Source organism: Toxoplasma gondii, chromosome IV, assembly GCF_000006565.2.
Source record: "Toxoplasma gondii ME49 chromosome IV, whole genome shotgun sequence".
Taxonomy (NCBI): domain Eukaryota; phylum Apicomplexa; class Conoidasida; order Eucoccidiorida; family Sarcocystidae; genus Toxoplasma; species Toxoplasma gondii.
The window spans coordinates 2,591,068-2,612,238 of NC_031471.1; the positions used below are offsets into that span (position 1 = coordinate 2,591,068).

Sequence of the window (21,171 nt, forward strand, 5' to 3'; positions counted from 1 at the left end):
CTTGTCTCTGTCTTTTCTGTCTCGGCATGCCTTCCCTTGGTTCTGTCGTCCCCTCTCTGTTTCGTGTGTCGCCGTCTCTTTACGGTGGAGACAGCCATGCACATATTTATATACATATATATATTCATGAAAAGTTTATATATGAATATATATACACGTGTATAGGGAAGCCTTCGTTCCGGTGTGCAGGGGATCCGGGTCGTTTTGAATTTAGTTTTTTCACGATTCGCTTCTCTTTGCGTGTTCTTTTTGTGTGTCTTTTCCTGTCCATGTTTCCCGAGCTTCGGTCTTATCTGTAAAGTTGAGATTTTTCGTTTGCCGCGTGCGTCAACCATGGCGAGAAACGACTTTGTCGATGTCGCGCCGCGCTCCAGACAAGCGCACTTTGAGATTCTTTCTCGGGGTTCTCTGCCTTCTCCGTTCTCCTGTAGTCTTCTACAGCCTTCAACTTCTTCTGCCGACAGCATGACCGAAGCAGCGATCAGCCTGTCTGGGTCGCCTCCGACGGGAGGACCGACGCGTTCCGCGGCCAAGCCACAAAGACTCTTTCTCTCCGCTTCGTTAAATGCCACAGGCACTGCCCCGTTCGTTTGTTCCTCCTACACGCCCTCGCGAGTCTCTGGAGAGGAGAAGCGAACTCGCGTTGGAGCGAGAGAAGCTTCAACCAGACCAGAGACGGAGGGCGAACGAGAAAAAAGACTTCAACAAGACGCAGAAGCGAACGCGAGGACTGAGAGACCCAGGAAAGGAGACAGACACGGACGAGAGGGAGGTAACATAAAGGACGATCGAAAAGTGAAGGGACGAGACCGAGAAGACGCAGGGGAGAGACGGATCCGAAGCTGTCCATCGAGCTATTCATCTGCACATTGCTTGCCGGGGATGATAACGGGTGGCGGGTCCCGCTCTCTAACTTCCCCAGCGGGCAATTGGCCGCGCACAAGCCGAACAGCCAAGGAGACCCGCGCTCAGTTGACGCAGCTCTTCAAGTACGGAGGGGTGTCGTGCTCCGTGTCTTCCTTCTCAACATCAGATGCAGACAGTCCTCGGGGAATTCCACATTTTTCTTGTTTCGTAACAAGTGGAGTCCGACGCAGGATTCTCCGTACAGAAGCAGGGCTCTAAAGCTAGTACACGAGCACGTCGAGGCATTTGTCTCTCTCTTTCTGAAAGATTAATTCAATGGCTCTGAAAAGAAACGCGCACTGGGTTTTCCAGTCCCCCGGTGCTGCAGTAGTTGAGTCAGTGTGTGGAGCGACATTTGGCTCGTTTATCCGTTCACAGGAAGGCAACGCGAGTTCTTTTCTATGCACCGGCTTATGCACACTGTGGACTTTAACCTACAAATATATATATATATATATATATATATATATATATATGTTTTGTGACGCATTCGCTGAGTAGATGTCGCACGTGCTGTCTGTCTCTGTCGTTGTGGTGTCGCGTTTTCTAGTTGGCGCCTTCTGTTTTCGGCCTTCCGGTGTCTCATGTCTCGTCGCTTCCACTTTCTGTTTCTCCAGCGAATTCGCAGAGCGGCGGCCATGTCGGACGTCAGGGTCAGGACCTCCCTTGATGCATTTCATTCGCCACACATGCGGAGGGTGTCGAACAGGAAAGGTTCTGGACAAGACAGCTCTTCTCTGTCTTTTCTCGCACTTGCCAGGTACGCCCTTTCTCCTTTGTTCATCGACTTTGTCCACTTTGCTGCCTTGCAACGGTCGCGCTGGGCTCTCATTCCGCCGACAACCGCCTCGCGCCTTGTTTCTGCGTCGACGCCGTCTCTGTCGCTTCGTCAAAAGAATGTATCTGCCTTCTCTCCGCGCTCTGTTTGCTCTTTCGAGCTGCATTGGGCTGTTCCGCAATCTCCTGCTTGTTGGCGCGCTTCTTGGGAACCTTTGAAGCAGAGTCTCTTTATCCCCGTTTGAGGAACGTCTCGTCCTCGACCTCTCCTTCTCTGGCGTTCTTCCCCCTCGCGAATCGCGTTCGCGCCTTTCTGGCCTTTTCCTCTCTGCAGCGATGGTGTTTGAGCGGTTCTTCGATCTTCTCGACGAAGACGGAGACGAGAGGGTCGACCGGAAGGAATTCTGCAAGGGCCTGGACACGCTGTGCAGCCAAGATGAAGGAAAACTCCTCCGTTTCCTCTTCAATCTGTAAGGTTGTCGACGGATGTCAGCACTCGAGCACTTAGTAAAGTCCCTGCTTCTCTGCCTGGCTCTGTCTACTACGTTTCCGCCGCGCCTCGCTGTCTCTCCTCAGTGTTTGAGCTGCCTGGGGCGATGGCCGCTAGCCACAGCTGAGGCACTCTCCACTCTTCGCGCATCCAGTGTCAGTCACCCAGCACAGAAGAAAGTGCCTCTGCTGCGCAGTTTAAGCTGGGACTGGTCACTTTTGTCTGAACGCCGTTATTCTAGGAAGTGAAGTCTGCGAGAGGGACTCGGAGATAACGTGAAAGTCCTTTTGATTTCCATGAATGGAGTTACAGATTAGGTTACCTTCGCTCCCATGGTCTGTAGGCAGTTAGCACTGAAACGTATCCAGTGTGTCAAGTTTAAACGCAGTGCAGGTGGATCGTTTATGTTGTTATGTCTAAAATACGTTTCATATTGGATCGTGGATATCTCTGTTGTTACCGGATCCAAGTGTTCGTGAGTCTTTCTTGCCCCGCCTTCGGCGTGTGGCTCGACATTCGAAGGAGGAGACTGAGGCGTCCGCAGATCGGCAACTGCTCCCAGGTTCGACTCTAGAAATAGAAGCGTTTCCTGCAAGCAAATATCTCCTCTGCCTGCGTGGAACTTCGCAGGTGCGACCTGGATGGGAACGGCCTGATTGAGAGAGACGAACTGAGGACGCTGCTGTATCACCTGCCGTTCCGTCTCTGGAAGTTCAGCCGGCGAGGGAGGCGCATCGGGAGAGGTCGCAGAAGGTCTCGAGAGCGACGCCGCGAGCGCCGGGCCTCGTCGCTGCCTTCGCCTTCCCTGCATCGACGAGGAGAGACAGCAGACGCGCAGCCAAGGGTGGACGCAGAAGAGTTTGCGGGAGAAGACAGCGCGCCGGAGAGAGGTCTCTGTTTCTCTGAAACCTCACGACCCAGAGGGCGCCCACGCCGCCTGAGTGTGCCGGAGACAGAACGACCTCCGCTCACGCACTTCGCACCGCGCCACCGCGCCCAATACTTCGACGCCGCGTTCAGTGGCGGCGAGGAATCTTCCATTTCGTGTGCCTTTTCCTCGACCTTGCCTTCTAGCGTCTCCTCGTCCTCCGAAGACGAAGAGGAAGACTCACTGAGGTTCGATGAGAAGGACCTACTTGTCCAGAAGCGAATCGACGAAATCGTAGAGGCGGCGTTCCAACACAAACAGAGGAACCCCGACAGAGATTTCCGAACCTTATTCTCTTCCTCACACGCCGTCAAGATCCACAGAGGCAAGGAAAGAAGTTCGCCTCACCTCGTGCAGCCTCTGCACAACGAAGAGGGCCTAACCTTCGAAGAGTTCCTCGCTGCTCTGGAGCAGAACAAAGAAATCCACGACGTAAGTGCGAGACCAGAAAGGTCATCTCCACATGGCGGCCACACAACACACACTCTCCGCCAATACGCTTCACCTGAGAAACAGGGAAGCCCACTCACATCACGCGCATCTACATCTGCGCTTTTATCTGCTTCTCTGCATTTATCTCTGTGTCCATCTAAACTCCTGTCGACCTATACATGTAACCTGCTTTATTCACTCATATATATATATATATATATATATATGTATTTCTGCTTGCATCCGTATGTGTGTATGTATGTATTTGTGAAAGTGTGCGCATCTGAGTTATATGAACTCTTTGGTGCATGTTCTCTGATTTCCTTCTCTACTTTTCGAATCGAGGAAGACGTCCGTTCCCGTCACTTCTCCGAGACACTACGGCATCTACTCTCTTTCTATGTTTCTCTCTACAAAAAAGCGTCTGTCCTACCAACAGGATCATCATGCTCTTCTACAAGCACACTTCATATAAATGCATACCTTCCCTTACATGTCCAAAAGCCCACATATATATATATATATATTTGTGTAATTATACATATACGTATGTGTTTGTACATATGTGTGCATATGTGTATATTTATATATATGGAGATATGTATATGCATACAAATGTATATATATATATATATATATATATATGTATGTATTACACCCGTACACCTACCGGCAGGTCTGTGTGTGTGCGTCTGCGGATACACACATGCCTACATTCTGACGTGGACGATTTTGTGCGCATGCGATGTACATGTCAAATCGGAAGCTGAGATCTTTCCTGTTGCTTCCAGCTTCTCAGGTTCTTCTACATTCAGTCGGTGCTTTCTTTGTGTGCACCTCGGGGGCCGCCTCTCACCTTGCCGTTTTCCTTCCCGACTCTGCTCAAGACGTCGGCGGCGTCTTCTCCCCTGCCTTCGCCTGCTCCTTCGCGCCAGTCTCCTGGGTCTGATCGACCAGCTTCTCCACATTCGGCCGATGTCGAGGGTTAGTGAAAGGAACGGAAAACTGCACAGAAAGATCTCTTTGAAAGCGCGTTTCTAGCACGAACGTAAAATGAATCGTGAAGCCACAGGGCGCGAGTTCAGCAGCACCTGGCATGCAACATCTCTTTGCTTCGTCGCGTTCGACTCCCGTGCCTCTTGGTGTTTGTACCGAGAGATTTCCAGGGAGTCAGTTGCGGCTTGCTTCTCGCATGCACGCCTACACCTACTTCCTCAAGCCACCGCCGAGGGTAATCTTGGAGCACTAAGGGAGACCCGTTGCTTCCCGTATCCACTGCGATCGAATGTCGCCAGAGTTTCCTGCTCAAATGTGAGAGTGGAGAGGTTGGTGTCGCCGCGTGGACGCTTGTAGAAGGCCAAAGCGATCGAAACCTGGAAGAGGGCTTGCATGCGTCGGGAGCTCACACAGACGAGCACTCGAACGTTCTCTGCGCCCGCTTCTGAACACGGGGGAAGAGATGCAGACTTCAGAGTGCAGATCGACATGATATTCTTCAATATCCTCAAATGCATGCGCTCCTGAACGCATAACCATCAAGCTGGAAAGTGACACATGAAAAAACGGTACATCTCTATACAGATATATACACGTATGGAGATGTATGTACATGTACGCTCGTGTACCTCCATCCACGCAGTTTCTTGGAAGGAAATCCTCGGCTCGAGATCTTGTCCTGTGGCCTTCTGATGTGTCTGGATTTGCTCTTCGAACTCGATTGTGTCATCTGCGCATGCATTCTGAAGGGGTCCCCGTCACACGGGACTTGCTTACCTGTCTCTCTGGAAGCAGGATTCGTTTCCTCTTGTTCCTAGCGCCACGGGATCTTTGCGCGCACAGACGTCGTCGAAGCCTCCTTTTCCTGGATGTTCCTCACAGTTTTGTCTGCGCTTTTTATGTTTCTGCAGCTCCTCTCGCGTCGCCAACTTCTGCCGCTCTTCTTCCTGCTGAGGTGCCGTCTTCTCCACATTCGCTGCCGCTTGTGGCTCCCGCTTTTCCTCCCGGCCTTGCGTCTCTTTCCTCTTCCTCGCGTTCGGCGTCTCCTCCCGTGAGGCGTCGTTCCCCTGTCATCGCTGAAGGAGAGGGAGCGAGCGACGGGCTACATCTCTCTCTCTCGGATGCTGTTCCTTCTCTCCCTCGCTCTCTCTCTCTCCCATTTCGGCGAGAACAAACGGAGTTCACGCCTTGCTCAGGTGATCCTCGACACTCACAACGAATCGACAGAGGCTCCTCTCGAACAAGCCTTCCTCCTCAGTCTTCTTTCCCTTCTCCCCACTCTTCCCCTTCCTCCTGTTCTTACACAAAACTCTCTTCTTCCTCGCATTCTTCTTCCTCTTCTTCTGCAACTTCATCGGCGAGGAGTGGAGAAGGAGAGGGTGATGGTGAAGCGACGAAACACGAGGCATCGCCAGGCTCTTTTGTGAGAGTCGACGGAGAGGTCGAAGAGCGTCGGCCGAAAGGGGAGAGAGGTCAAGGAGAAACTGTGGGGAACGAGAAGCGACCAGGGTCGCTACGGCGGCTTCTCACCTTCACCCGACCGCAGCGTTCCGCTGCACAGGGCCAGGAGAATTATCGGAAACGTTCACCCTCGCTGCCTCCTGACCTCACGCTGCAGGAAGGCGAGAGCAAACACCTGAGGAGAGGAACGCGCTTTTTCTCTCTTTTCTCTCCGAGTAGATCCCCTCCCGTTTCGTCTGCCAGTGCGTCGCCTTGGAAAGGCGCCAAGGTAGAGAGGACGAGCAGTGGCGAAGCGGCGAGACGCGACCATAGCGCGACACCAGGTGTACGTACACCGCAAGAACGGGGAGACAGAGGCGGCCGCGGAGACGGGGAGAACGGCACAGAAATAAAGAGGGAACAAGAGCGAGAAAAAAGGCAAGAAAAAGCGTCGGAGGGCCGAGGAGGCGGTGGAGAAGGAGACACACGTTTCGCTGTCACAGCAGCTCTCCCTGCTCTTCTCGAACTTCCTGACCCTCCTTCAAATCCTCGATTTCCGCTCGCTCCTTCTTCTGATCTCTGCGTTCTCAGTTCGACTCTACCCCAAAGCAATTGCTTCTCTGGAGGCAATCCAGCAATGAAATGGCAGTGCCTTTCGACTCTGCCTTCTCCCAGTTCACGCCCTCCAGTTGTCACACAAGAGACAACCAACGATGAAATCCAATATTCCTCCTCTTCATCTTGTTCCTCTTCTGCTTCTTCCTCCTCTGCTGCCTCCTCCTCTGCTACCTCCTCCTCTGCTGCCTCCTCCTCAGCTGCCTCCTCTGCGAGGAAGGTTGCGTCCGGAGAGGCAAGGACGCCGCATGTGTCTTCCTCTCCCTCCCCGGATTCTCTTTCCGCTTCTTCTTCTCCTTTGGACTCGTGCAGTTTAGTTCTTCCCCTGGCACCTTCGCTTTTGCCAGGCGAACGCAGGCGGCGGCGCAGTCTCTCTCGGGGCTACCTTTTTCCATTTTCGTCTGTCTACGAAGCGGGAAGACGGGAGATGCGACGTTTCGCGCCTCCAGGGCAGGCGCGCGAAATCAGCGAGTCCGAAGAGGAGACAGCTGAAGAAACTCAGGCAGAGGAGCAAGCCAGACGCGCAGAGAGGAGACGCGACGCCGGAGACACGCAGTGGCGCGCTGAGGGCGTCGCGCGACAGATGGGGGAAGAAGAAGAGCGCAGGGTAGGAGACGAGAGAGAAGAGAGACGGGGAGGCAGAGAAGAAGAGGGAGAAGGAGACCAAGGCCGAAGAGGAGCAGGAGAAGCAAGGGAGGAAGTCAGAGGGGGACAGCATGGAAGGGCGCGCGAGGGAGAGAGTGCCTCGAGGAGAGGGAGTTTATCAGTTCGTTTGTCAAAAGGAAGAACTGCAATGGGAGCAGCCTTCACGGAAGGAGCACGCGCTCTTCTTTCACGGTTGCGATTGTCCAGCGTTGACAGAAACCGCGAGGCTTATCTCCTCAACTTCCTTGATGCAGACGAGGAACTACAGATGCATGGATGGCTCTGGAAAAGTAAGGAACCGACCAGACGAAAAAGAGAGAACGGAGGTGCAGCGAAAGAGGGAAGGAGAGGGAGTAGCACTGGGAGCAAGAGACAGTGCAAGAATCGAGGACGAAAGAAGACACAGAAAGGCCTGGCAGATGCGGAGAAGGAGAGACATGACCGGTGAAGTGTCATCGGGGACGCCTCAAGTTTCCAGTCTTTCTAGGACCACTGAAGTTCTGAGAAGAACGCACAAAAGAGGCGCATGCGGTGAACGCTCTGCGTCGAATCCCCACAAAGCTGTCGCAGGACACCAATGTGTTCAAAGGAGAAGCAAATCCGCACTTGAAAAATGAAGACTGCTCAATCTTGAAGAAGACCAGGGGGAACAGTGAGAGTAGAGAAGAAGAGAAGCGAGAACGCAGCCTCACATGGCTTGTTTCCGACTCCACTCCAGGTGATGGTGCACCCAATCAACGGTCCTTTGAAGCCGCCTCTGCTGTCCTTGTTTTATGTTCGGCAGTTGGGCAACATTTTGGCGCATGGGTCCGACGCTACTACTTCCTCACTGGCAAACATCTCTGGTGTAAGCTGGGTTCCCTTTTTGAGGAGTTTGAGTTCAGTCGTCATGCAGAGAATCTTAACCTGCATGAAAACTGGAAGCCCCCGAGACTTCTCAGTCTCCTCTTCATGCCCCTCGATAGGTGTCTGCTGGACAGGGTTGTGCGTTCGCTGTTCCCTGCATCTCGACGTTTTGCCCGAATATAGGACGACAGATATGTACACAGGCGCACATAGAGATGGGATGATGCACGCAAATAGAAATGCAGAGAAACAGACAGACTTAGATTTTCATGGATATCCAGATTTAGAGGGAAACAGGTACAGAGAAAAGCAGACATAAATACAAACAGTTGTAGAGGTAGACAAACAAAGATATATGAATACATATGTTCAGGTGTCGGTAGATCCAGATAGACGAAGACTGCTATAGAACGATAAAAATACATATCGATATGTATATATATATATATATATATGTATAAGTACGCATACACATATATATATATATATATATATAGGTATATATGTGCGTGCACGCATACATATATATTTAGATATGGACGATGCGTGTGCTCACGGGTCTGTTTATTTAGAAATGGATGGATGTAGGCCTTGTGGCTTCGTGGTTATACACACGGGTGGAGATGTTTAGACGTATTACAAAAGTTCGGAGCGCGGACTGATGCGGTTGTCTGATCGTTTTTGTCTGTCTGTTATCCATTCGCGCTTCCCCTACTTCTGCTTTTTCTTCTCGTCCTGTCAGGGCAGGCGCAGATTCTCAGCACCCGGCCAGCGCACTGTTTGTACCTGCACGGCTGTTCAGTTCACGCACTCGTAGGTTCGTCTGATTTGTGTTCGAGCGCGAAGCACCACTGGATTTCTTGGTGGGGGACTCCGTTGGTGGTTTCCCCTTTGCCCTTCGCTGTCGCGTTTCATCGCGTTTCTCTCCTTTTTCTCTTTCTTGACGCCTTTGCCTCTGTGCTGCCTCTGCGTTTCCGCGCCTCTTCTCGGGATCTCTTCTCCCTCCACTTCGTCTTCTTTTCTCGCTTCTCCTCCTTCACCGCCTCGCAGCCGTTCAGTTCCTGCTTTGCGGACCTTTGTCTCTGTCGAAGTCGAGGCAAGTTAGGCTTCCCGTGACCCTATCGTTAATCGTTCGAGGCGGCCGGCGCCCACCACCTTCCTGCCTTCTGAACCCTCTGACTAACTGACGGCGAGACGTCTCTGGAGAAAACAGTGTCGCGTTCATTCCTTTTTTGGGCAGTTCGACTGTGATTCATTCTACTCCAGTCCGCTTAGACTCGCACCCCTCTTCAGGCTATCTAGAACCGACCGCGTGTTTCTTGACGCTCGTTCTGTATGGAAAACGTGGAGGAAGCGTGTGTCTTTCGATCTAGAGCACTCGCGATTTTTTTCAAGTTTCGAAGCGATAGAAACTGGCGATTCCCTTCGATGCTCTCGTTCTTTGTCTCTGCTGCTCATTTCTCCTCTTTGTGTTCTCTCGAATCGTCTACTCTTTCTTTTCTCCTTCTTGGTTTGCAGTTTTTCCACCCTTTTGTTCCTCTTTTCCCCCCGGCGTGGTTTCCTTCACTGGCCTTCGACTCTGTTCTCCTTCACTTGCACACCATCCTCTTGTGTTGTTCGGCTTCTCCGTGCAACGCGTTCGTGTCTTCCCCGGCTCCTCGTTCACCATTCCTTCTTCGTTGCATCTTTTCTTGTTCTGCACGCGAATTTTCCACCGCCTTCTCCTCTTGCTTCTCTTTCCTTTCTCTTCCCTGTCTCCTTCATCTTCGCGCTTCAGACGACCCTTACGGGATGAGTGCGCCTCAGCCAGCTCGCGCGACGTCGCCGAGCTTCACGTCGCCTGCTACAGGCACCCATGGCCGCTATGCCTTGGAAATTATAAAACCAAGCGGCCGCGTTGGCAAGCGCCTCTACGCAATGACTGCGGAGGAGCGCCAGGCGTAAGTTCTGCAGGAATTCGAAAACGAGTCTCCAGCTTCGCTAACTCTGTCTCTTCTTCACGGTTCCGGTGTGTTTCCTTCTCTCTCGTCGCTCTTTCTCCACTGCACTTCTGTGAGTTCGTTTCACGAACTTGACTCTCTGCTCTGCATCTCTCCTCCACTGCTCTTTACCACTACTCTTCTCCTCTCCTTCACCGCTCTTTGTCTCTTCTCTACCTCACTGAGGTTTCGCACTTCTCTCCTGCGCAGAGCTCGTTCACTGCTCCTCCTCACGTCTCTTCCTCCGTGTGTCTGGCTGCTTCTTTGTCTCTGACTGAGATCTACGGACGTGTGGCGCGGGTCTTGCCGAGCATTGCTTAGACTGTGAAAGAGAAGGTGGAAGCAAGTAAAAGATTCATCCCTCTCCGTCTCCCCCTCGGCAAACGGCCAGTGCGCACAGCCTCCGGAGACACAAACAAGCTCGTGCTCGCATGTGGAGCACAGCTCTCGACAGTTTCGCTGTTTCTCCAGTTCGTCTCTTGTGACCCTGCTTAACATGCAAATGCACTCTCCTTCCTTCGCTGCTTTCGTTTGCTACGGGGCGTCAGCGCAGGAGCCAGGACTTTTTAACATATATACAAAACTGTTTCTAAAATGCGTAGGCGCTGTTTTACTCCTCTACGGCCCCGGCGCCTCTGGTGGCAATCTCTCCGAAAAAAACGTTTCCTTTTCGATTTTCTGTGGCGACTTCATCCAGTTCCGTCGGATGCCCTCTCGTCAGTTCCACCAGCCTTACGGTTTGCTGTTCGTTCCTCTTCTTCCCCTTCCACTTATTCTTCCACTCCAGCGTCCCGCGCGGCCTACGCGGGACATGTAAGCTTGCCTCTGTGTGTCTGTGTGTGTCTGTGTGCGTTTGAATTTTGGGGGGGCGTTCTAGCTCAGGTTTTTGAATTCCGAACTGGTTCCTTTCGAGCAATTTCTTGCGTTTCCCTGGACCTTTCCCCAGAGAATCCACTGTTTCCGACTTTCTGTGACTCTTCTGGCAAATATCTCAGGTGGCTGGAGGCTTTGCAACTCGCCTGTGGCGTCGAGGACTTCCACGACTTCTACTGTCTGCATGCAGAAGAAGTGTTGGGACAAGGAAAATTTGGAACTGTGAAACGTAAGTGGACATTGGTTCCCATGTCGAGCTCACCTCGACTTTTCCTTGGTTCTTTAACTCTCCGGATGTTGACTGTTTGTCGTCTCCACCCAGATCCCAGCGAACTGAAGTGCGTGTGGTGTAGATAGTATTTTGAAGGCTCTGGAGCGCCCCAGAAGCTTTTCATGGTGCAGCTTCTGTACCTGCACAGCATTGCCGAGAACCTTCAAATGGAAAACGATAAGGCGCCGATGGTGCTAGAAGCGAGGGACAACAAACGGAACTCGAACGCTAACCCCGATGCTGGCTTTCTCTACCACACTAGGCACTCTGGAGTGTCACTGCATCGAAATCCTTGGGGACGCGTTTCTTTGTCATGCGCTCTAGCTACGTGGTTCGTCCACTTTCTGCCTTTGTCTCTCTCTCCATGCGTCGCTGAAAGTCATTACGCTCCCTTCAGGATCACTCGCTTCTCCTTCTGTAAGCGCTTCTTTCCATCCACTTAGGTCGCATGCACACGACTCGACTGAGGAACTGAGTTCCTTTCAGTCGAACTTCCCTGTTGTGGAGCGATTTGGAAGTCTTCTTTCGTTCTTATTAAACTGGTTTGCCTACCAATGAATCGCGTGTTTCTTCAGCGTCTCGTTCTTTCAAAAGCCGCTTGAGCTCTCCCTAGAACAATCAATCTCGAGGACTTCATCTCTCGTCCTTTCGCTCTGTTCAGTGTATGTTTTCACTGGCTTCGCGTCTAACCTTCCGCAACGCGAGAGCGTCTTGTCTTTTTTTCTCCGGCCGTCTACGGCGCAGAGCGTCGTTTGCGGCCTTGTTATTCGGTCGTTTCACTGTCGCTCTGCCACGGGGAGAGATGCCTTCTGCTTTGTTTCGATTCCTGTTCCTTGTCTCTCTTTGCCTGGTGACGCTCCCTCTCGGGTCCTCTTCACCTCGTAGGAAGTGTCTGTTGTCTCCGCTCTCTTTTTCTGCAGTGGCTCACGAAAAGGAGACGGGGAAGATGGTTGCTGTGAAAATCTTCGACAAAGGGAACATTCAGTCGCAGGAGGACAGGTGAGTTTCCGTCGCGCGTTTCCGCGTTCGCATGCACAGAAAAATGGGGAAAAACTCATTTCTCTCCAAGAGAGGCTCCAGAGGCTTCCTGTGAAACTTGCCCCAACACCGGGTATCCCCTCGATCACTGTGTGCAGTTGATAGCTCGGCACTGGGCTCTGCTGAAGTTCTGTTGCCTCGATTCCCTACGCGTCCGGCCGCGCAAGCAGAACGCAAAGTCAAGCTGATAGCGGTCACCAGAAGTTTCCAGGACGAGAGAGCCTTGTGTTTCCCATTGCAAATATGCAGAATGTGACAGCCTCGGTCGATCTACTCGGTAGACACCCCCGCCCACGCTCATATATGCATCTATATCTGGAGAGACGCATGCATCTGTATACGCAGTCGCACACGTCTAGATTCACAGCTATACATATATATGTACATATAAAGATATAGATAGACCTATATATATATATATATATTAAGATACAGATAGACACAGATGGATATATATATATATATATATATATATCTGTAAGTTTATAGGTGTTGAGGGTTTGGTGCGTATCCGTGAAGCTCGGTAGGCATGCGTATGGGGCCCTGCAGCTTTAGATGCACATGCCCAGCTGTGTACGTAGGTGAATCGCTACCTCGGAGAGAAAGAGAGCGGATAGATGCACAGACACACGCGGCTGACCACGGCGAGAGGCCGTTCGCCACAGAGGGTCGCAGAAAAGAAAGGCGAGACAGGAAGAGGGAAGTGGACAGCTTCAGGACGGCGAACACCAACACAAGCGAGAGGGTTTGGCTCTCGGAAAAATACCTTTCTCGCTCTTCGAAGAAAGGCCGAATACCCTTTCGCCTCTGTTCAGAATGGCGTTGCTCAACGCTGCTCTCGTAGCCAGGAGCGAATGCATCTGCAGGGACGTACATGTAAACACAGAAATAGATATAGATAAATTCACATACGCACACACATGGACAAGCGCATGCATATGCATACGCATATACTACATTTGCATCTATATAAATATATATTATTTTGTGTTTGCATGTGCAGACACGCCTCTGTTGTGTGGAGAGGGGATGCACATGGATTCGACGCACCAAGGAGCTTCGAGAGTTTGTTGTGGCTGTTCTCTAGACTCCCCTCAGTATGTGTTTCCGCATTGCACGACGGTGGAGAGCTGTCTTCTGTCGAGAGTTGGAAAAGCAAGAAAGGGTCCCCCGTATCGATAGGAAGAAGATGCGTGACACGTTCAGAAAGGCGAAGATTCAGGCGCTGTCGCGTCCCCGTTGTGGGGTCAGCGGCCTGTCTACGTCTTGCAAATGCGGCCTGAGGCGGAACCTGTGTCTGCTGTGCCGCTTCGTTCTCCGCAGAGAATTTACTCGCCGGGAAATGGAAGTCGTCAAAGTTCTGCAGCACCCTAATCTGGTCAGGACGCTCGACGTCTTCGACCGAACAGGAACTGCGCCCTACGCGTACATCGTCATGGAGTTACTGCCGCATCGCGACCTTGGATGTCTCATTCGTCTTGCTAGGTGAGCGGCGAGACGCGAGCAAAGCGGGGAAGGAGGGCGGCGAACTCAAAAAGGCAGAAGCCGAGACGCTCGGAGACGCGCCGGGTGTGCAGACGCAGCGAACGAATGCCACAGAGAGCGGCAGGCTGTCGCAGGCGCGAGCCAGCAGACTGGACGGCGAGAGGCACCACGGCGCCCAGACACGCAGGCTACGCGCAGGAGAACACTCGCAAGCAAGCAGACGAAAAGCGGAGCCAACAAGACAGATGAAGACTCTTGGAAAAGACGGAGCACACGGCAGAGCACACAAAAGCGAGAAACCTCAGGGTCGCGCCAGAGAGCTGAGAAGAAAGCGAACTAGATAACGAACAAGGGAGAGAAAACAAGAGGAACAACCGACACAGGCGAGAGAGAACAAGAGAGAGAAACAGAAACGGGAACGACAAGGGGTCGCGTTAGTCGCCTCATCGTTCTTCCGTTCTATGAGATCTCTCCAACTTTTTTTTATCGTCTTTTGTTTATTTAAAGGTCCGCAGTCGCCTGTGTGTATGAAGGCCTCGCTCGGCGACTCTGCGTCTCGGTTTCCTCTTCTTCTCCTTCCATGTTTCTGTCTACTTTCTTCCCTTGGGATTCGCGTCTTTTTCAGAGTCATCCAGTACTTGAGTTTGAAGCTGCTGCTTCGACAGAGGAGGCGCTTTCTCCAGGCGTGCGGGAGTGTGCCAGAGACGAATCAGCCTGTCTCCATTTCGTCGCTTCCTCGCCCAAATCCTCTCCTCTTCCCTCCTCTCTCTGTTGCGCCTTCTCCTTTCCGCAATCCCGACAATCTCGACAACCAACCTCGGTGCCCTCCCTTTTCTTTGACTTCCTCTTCTTCTTCTTCCTCTGCCTCGTCTTCCTCTTCTTCCTCCTCTGCCTCGTCTTCCTCTTCTTCTTCCTCTGCCTCGTCTTCCTCCTCTGCCTCGTCTTCCTCTGCCTCGTCTTCCTCTGCCTCGTCTTCCTCTGCCTCGTCTTCCTCTGCCTCGTCTCTCTCTTCCTCGTCTTCCGCTTCGTCGTCTTCCTCTTCCTCGTCTTCCTCTTCATCTGCAGGGGCGCTCGTGTCTCCGTCTTTGGAGGAGAGTTTCCTGGAGACAGACTTTACGATGGACGGGAGGTGGCTGCTGGAGGAGAGCGTGATTTTGCGAATCGTCACCGGTCTGCTGAAGGCGACTCGGCACATGCATGCAAAGGGCGTTGTGCACCGGGACCTGAAGCCGGAGAACCTGCTTCTTCTCCTCTCGGCGCCGGCCTCTGAGCAAGCGCCAGAAGAGAGCAGCAGAACGCGCGAAGACGACGAACGCGAGCGCGACGCAGCCGAGAAGACAGGGAAGAGCGTAGACAAAGCAAGGAGCTGCAGAGGTCGAGGCAGCGATGGCGAGAGAACCGTCGCAGGCGGCGCAGATGCGGAGTCTGAAGAAGCCTCGAACGCACCAGAGAGACCGGAAGGCGAGTTGAGACACAGCGAGGATGCAGCTGGAGTTACTGCCTTTTCTCTTGAAGACCAGAGACGACCTCCGTCCCCGCCTCCCACAATTGTGGTTCGAAACGTCGATGGCGGCGTCGTCTGGAGGTACCCTTCCGTTCCCGCGCGACTCTTTCCTTCCGACTCGCCTTCCTTTCCTTTGGCGGCCCGATTCAGATTGTCCGCCTCTTCACTTCTCGCAGATCGCGAGCGAAGAAACAGCCACGCGACCAGCGCGGCTCTGCGTCTCCGTCGCGTGTCGAGCGTCTCTGCGTGGCGCCAGGAGAGAGAAACGGAGGGCCAAGGACATCGAGGAATGTGGAGGGGCGACGCCGCGGACGCGACATCTCTAGAAGCAAGGGAAGAACCTCCCTGGTCGCCGGACGCCGAACAGAACTCTGTTTCTTCTTCGACTCTCCCTCAGCAGAGCGGCTCGCCTTCTCTCCAGTCGTCTCTCGCTGCTTCTACTTCTGCGGAGGGTTCTCCTCTCCTGTTCTACCAGCCGTCTGCTTCGCCTTCGCTGCCCGAGACTTTGCCCGCGGCGGTGCTTGGCGCCCCGCGACCTGCGTGGCATTCGAGCGACCCGTTAATAGAGGCCTTAAAAGACTTCCCCAAGACGGTCTTGACGGAGGACGAGTTGAAGGAACTCGAGGAGTGGGTGCCCGCGTTTTTGTCTCGATCCGGCTGCAAAAAACACCTCCTTTGTCCCTCCCGACCCCTCTACGGCCGCAGCCCCCCGGTCGCGCGCTACGGCGCGGGGTGTACGTACACCCGGCGGCGGTCGTCTGCTCATGCGTTCCTCCGTGGCGCGCGTTCGCTTTCCCTGTTGCTTACGCACGGCGGAAGAAACCTGGGCGTCCGCCGGTGGTTTGCGCGACCTGAAGAAGAAACGGAGGAAGAGAGAAGAGATCGACGCGAGCGAGAACACGAAGCGAGTCAGAGGAGGCGGTCCGCCAGAATGCGGCCCGCGATGCATGCACCTGCGCGACTCCAGCCCGAGGTGATTTCTGAGGGTGACGAAGAGAAGTCGGAGGAATCCGAGGCGAAGCTGGTGCAGCGTGAGACGCCGCAAGAAGCGAAGGCTGGAGAGATCGAAGCTCGCAGAACAGACGAAAGGTTAAGAGTGAACGACAGATCTCAGACTCGCGGGGGGAACGATCCGCAGTCTCCTCTGTTTCTTTGCCCTCCCTCGCATTCTCCTTCTTCGCTCTCTTCGCCTTCTTCTCTCCCTTCTTCCGTCGCCCCTCGGTCTTCTCCTTCCTCTCCTTCTCCATCGTCGATCCCTTCTTCGTCTCTCTCTTTGCCCACTGTCTCTTCTCAGTCTGTGTCTCCTCCCCGTGTTCCTTCGTCTTCTGTTTCTTCGTCTCCTCCTACGGCTGCATCCTCCTTCTCGCGTGCTCAGGGCACACGCGAGAGCCGCAGCGAGCGGGCGACGAGAGGCGGGGGTTTGGAGCCCTCTGAGAAAAGTCGCGGGGCGAGAAGAGACATCAGTGGCGACGACAGCTGCAGCGAGCAGTGCGAAGGACGAAGCCTGGCGCCTCCTTCCTCGCCGTTTCTTGCGGTTCCAGGCCCTCGCCTCCTCCCTTTCTTCGAGCCTCTTCCGACGCCTTCGAAGTCTCGACCTTCATTCTTCGCGCCTCCTCCAGGTTTCGCGGCGCCTGGGACTCAACAGAACAGAGATGGACGGCGTTTCTCTTCGCCTTCCGCTTTCTTGGAAGTCTCACGGGAGCCGAGCAAGACTGACGGTTCTCGGACTCCGACGAGGAGACACGCTTCTCTCCCTGGCTCTCTACGAGAGACACCGTCGTGTGGGATCGACGGCCGTCCTGCTTTCCAGCAGTTCGTCACTCCTCGCTCTCCTTCCTCTGGAACTCGCGTCGCTTCCCTTCAAGTCCCCAAAGCATTCATCCGACAGGAACTGCGCAGACCGCTTCCCCTCAACGCGTCTTCTCTCTCTTCTTCAGCTTATTCGTCTTCTTCAGCTTATTCGACTTCTTCAGCTTCGTGCTCCTCTTCTTCTTCTCTTTCTTCTTCGTCGACTGCTTCGTCTCTCGGAGCGCATGCCCGTCGGGATTTGTCTCGACCGCGTGCAGAGGCAGGGAACGAGGCCGAGCGGCTGCAGTGGTGCATGTGCGTGTTGAGAGAAATTCAGGAGCGCCTGAGCTCGATAAAAATTGCCGACTTTGGATTCTCTGCTGTCTTAGCCCCCAACTGGCGCGCGTCCGACTCTCTTGGCACTCTGGCCTACGCAGCGCCCGAAGTAAGCTGAAGCGCGTTGTCGCAAGCGGCAGAACCGATGGGGTGCACAAGAGAAGCTGCAATACACGTTCTCGGTAGCAGATAGGTCGCAGGTCGCCAAGAGCAGCAGATGCACCATAGGCGAGAATGGAGTCACGGCTTTGTAGAAATCTGTGGAAAAAGAGTTCATCCGCAGCGAGGTGCGAAGGTGGAGTTCAATGGACAAGAGGCAAGTGAATCTAAGAGCGAAAGTTGTCTTCTAAACCCAAATGTACGCGAGAGATGCCCTCAACGCTCCTCGCGTGTATGTGTCGTGCAGCTGTTTACATCTACTCGTATTCTTATGCACTCTGCAGTCGTTGAGCCCCACCGTTCCCTTCTTTTTTCCGGCAGCGCAACAAGTCACCTTGCTTTGCTCTTGAGTTTGTTCACACGTGGAACTCGACTCCGGGCTGAGGTCTCGAATGCAAAGTCTCTGCTCACGGCCTCGAAGTTCGTACGTGGTGCCACAGCTTGACAGACCATCCGAATGGAGGCGAGAGTCCTCGCTGGAACGAAGCCGTCTTGTTTTGTCCAGAAAAAGGAATCCCGAATAGACGCGGAGAAACGAAAACGCTCCCCGATCGACGAGGAAAAAAAAGTCGACAGGCACAAAGAGGAAAACGAGATGCACTTCGCAAACTAGAGGAAAGCGGGCTTAGAAGGAGGAAGAGAAGTTCGTATGTGTCTGCATGCATATGCTTTAAGTCGGAGGAAAGAGCAGTCGAAAGTGGAGAAAAGAACTGCATGCGAGTGCATGTGTAAGTGCTTGTGTGCGACCTTGTGGACGTCATCTCTCCAGATACTTGTAGGACTCGAGTACGACAAAGCAGTGGACATGTGGAGCATCGGCGTCATCACTTTTGAACTTCTCTCGCAAGGTGTTCTGCCGTTCCAAGGAAAGACAGAGCAGCAGATTGGCGCGTAAGCCAAGCGTAGAAAAAGACGTCGGGGGCTCTTCTGCGCAGGCGACTGCCCGTTCAGGTCGTGAATCCGTTTATCCGTACCCTTTCGATCTCTTCTTCGTATCACTTTTTCTGAAGTAAAATAGGTGATGATTCGAGCACTCTGCACTAAGCTCACTTCACCTAATATTTATGCACCTAATATGTATATATATATATATATATATACATATGCACATTACAGCCTATACTCATAAGCAGGTTATTCCTCCACACAGGCTGTGGTGGAGACCCGATCCTAATATAAAGAACCGTAGATGTCCTCATGTGTACATATGGATCACTGTTACCGGTTGAAGTATGGCTGATCGGCAGGGGATCAGTTCGAGGTTCTTTGCCAATTGGGTGAGGATGCTGTGAGGAAAGTGGAGTCGTCAAGACACTCGTGTACTCTCGTCGTGGAGATTCAGGAGTTTCGTTCACACTTGGAACCCCGCATCTCTCCATGTGCGCAAATAGGGTGGTACGCGCCCGGCTTTTTAATCTCTCGTTCTGTTAAAATCGCTCTTTCCTTCCTCAGGTCGATTCTCGAGGGCCACTACTCCTTCGACTTTGGGGTGAATCCCCGAGTGGGTCCCGCCTCTCCGCGGACTGTCTCGGGCGCCGCTCGCGACTTTGTTTCTCGCCTTCTCTGCCATCCTGCACGTCGTATGAAAATCGAGGAAGCTCTCAACCACCCTTGGATCGCAAACGCAGGGAGCGACTTCGCCCCTGCTTCTCCTAAAAGATTCTACGCCCCCTAAACCAGCTCCCAGCGATTCATTGAATCCCCAGACTACATACACCATGTACACCTTTTTACACACACATGTATATATGTATATGCATGTGAGGGAATGTGTGTCGGTGGTTGTATGGAGGGGTACATACAGAGACGCAGAGAACGCTGTACACCTACAGACCTATACTTGTGTCTCTATGCCTCTACAGACAATTTGCGACAACACGCATGTATATATAGTTACTGTGTTTTTTGCTGTAAAGTTCGTGAGATTGAAACCCTGTCTGTCACTTTCGACTGCGTTCATGTTCCCCTAAGAGAAACAGAATTTTCTATCTTCAACAGGCGCGGCTCACACGACTTTCTCCTACTCAAGTTAAGTCGCCTGAGAGGTGTGTGTTTTCTAGCGAATTAGTCAGCAGCAAATACACTGTTTAAACGGCATAAGAACCACAGGCGACCTCGGGATCGGGTGTACAGACACCTGGAGACGAGCGGTCAACCTTGCGCACACGACTGAAAAGGTTATTTGTAGAACCTGAAAAGCGTACGTGCTTCTACTAACTCCGGCTCCAGTCCTATTTAGTTTCTGAAGTACTTCGGTGTTGTTGTTTATTCGATTTAAGATGTACAGCTTTGGATCACAAATCAGGTACACAGAGAAAATATCTAATTACAAGATGACTCCTCCAATACAGGGTCTAGGGGGCTGTGGTAACTTTTATTTATGAATCTGTATTTGTGCGGAAGTTGAGTTTGTGTTCGTGTGGATGTTCGTTCCAACGTAGAGGTCAGTGCTCACCGTTTAACCAACCATACACGTGAGATGAGAATTCTTGTAGAGGTAGGAAAACCCACTCAAAGCCGTATACTAATGCTCAAACGCTGAGCGTAGTACTCTGGTGTCCTTCTCGGGAAGTTACTAATGGAGGAATTTCAAGAGTCTTCAGTCTCCCCTTTTGACAAAAGCTCAGAAGGAGCATGCGTGTTATTTTAAAACCACGACTTCGTGAAGACTTGCAATTCGCAGAAATCGGAGGGTCTTTTCAGCCGAGATAAACTGTTCTGACCGAAACAAAGTTCTTCAGCTACCTGGGTGAACTTACGTGCACTGAGTACGCAACAAAGCATGACGTTTTTCACATCACGAGCACGTAGAAAGGTCTTTACGAGTAACATTTGCCACTGAATACGCCTCTTTTGAAAGCTGCAAAGACGCGTTTCACTGAAGTTGCCCGCGACGTGGGTTGCGCATGTAGCGATGCTCAGGTGTCTCTCTACGCGACTGAGTGCACGGATGGAGCAACAGACTTTTACTGAAAGAGTATTAAACGGAAAAAACGGAGAGGGGCCGAGTATCTTCGCCTGCACTTCTCTATCAGGCATTCAAGCAAATGCGTTCTAAGGAAATCTGGATCAAGAGAAACTGAGGATCTCCTTTAGCAGGGTGGAAGCGAGGAAGCCTCCCCTCCTGTCCGTAGCCCGCCGGCGCGTCGCATGCCTGTGCAGGCAAGTCTGTACCTCACACGCCTGTTTATCTGTGCGGTCTTTCTAGAAGATCCACACGCGTACATATACCCACACCGAGACAGATTCTCCACACAATCACATTTTATCGAGTCTGCTTGCAGTTGGCAGCGAACGCGAACTCAGCTGTTTCTCTCGCCGTTTCTCTGGAAGCATCTACACGTTCTATTTGGACACGTGGAACCCCTGGGGAGGCCTCTTTGGTCTCCAAACTTGACCCAACCTCTCTAGATGTCTAGCGAGGCTGTGCGAATTTTTCATCATAACGTTTTCGTTTTTCTGATGGCTGTGAGGCCCCGAGTGGCTCACAAGAGAGCAAACGTCTGTCCTTAGTTCGCTCGGCACCTCTGTTTCCATTTTGCCCTCGTTGTGCTAGCACGAGAGTTGTTCCTTTCCCCTTCTTTGCTCCCGTTTTCTTCGTTGTCTTCTACTCTGTGCCTTCACTCCCCTCCTCTTCCAGTTCGCAAACGCCCTCGCCAAAAG

At 52.6% G+C, this 21,171-nt stretch overlaps 1 protein-coding gene across 1 annotated transcript; it reads left to right on the forward strand.

Moving 5' to 3' along the window:
* Positions 1-2,019: 2,019 nt before the first annotated feature.
* On the forward strand, positions 2,020-19,183 carry TGME49_237860 (protein kinase domain-containing protein; the record flags this gene model as incomplete). The annotated part of the gene is made up of 13 exons (XM_018780507.1): positions 2,020-2,153; positions 2,804-3,533; positions 4,325-4,517; positions 5,441-7,519; positions 8,014-8,076; positions 8,818-8,892; positions 9,853-10,015; positions 11,050-11,156; positions 12,119-12,197; positions 13,560-13,721; positions 14,347-17,458; positions 18,278-18,399; positions 18,961-19,183. The coding sequence occupies 13 exons, from the start codon at positions 2,020-2,022 to the stop codon at positions 19,181-19,183; spliced, it is 7,242 nt and encodes a 2,413-aa protein (XP_018637920.1).
* Between the last annotated feature and the right edge of the window lie 1,988 nt (positions 19,184-21,171).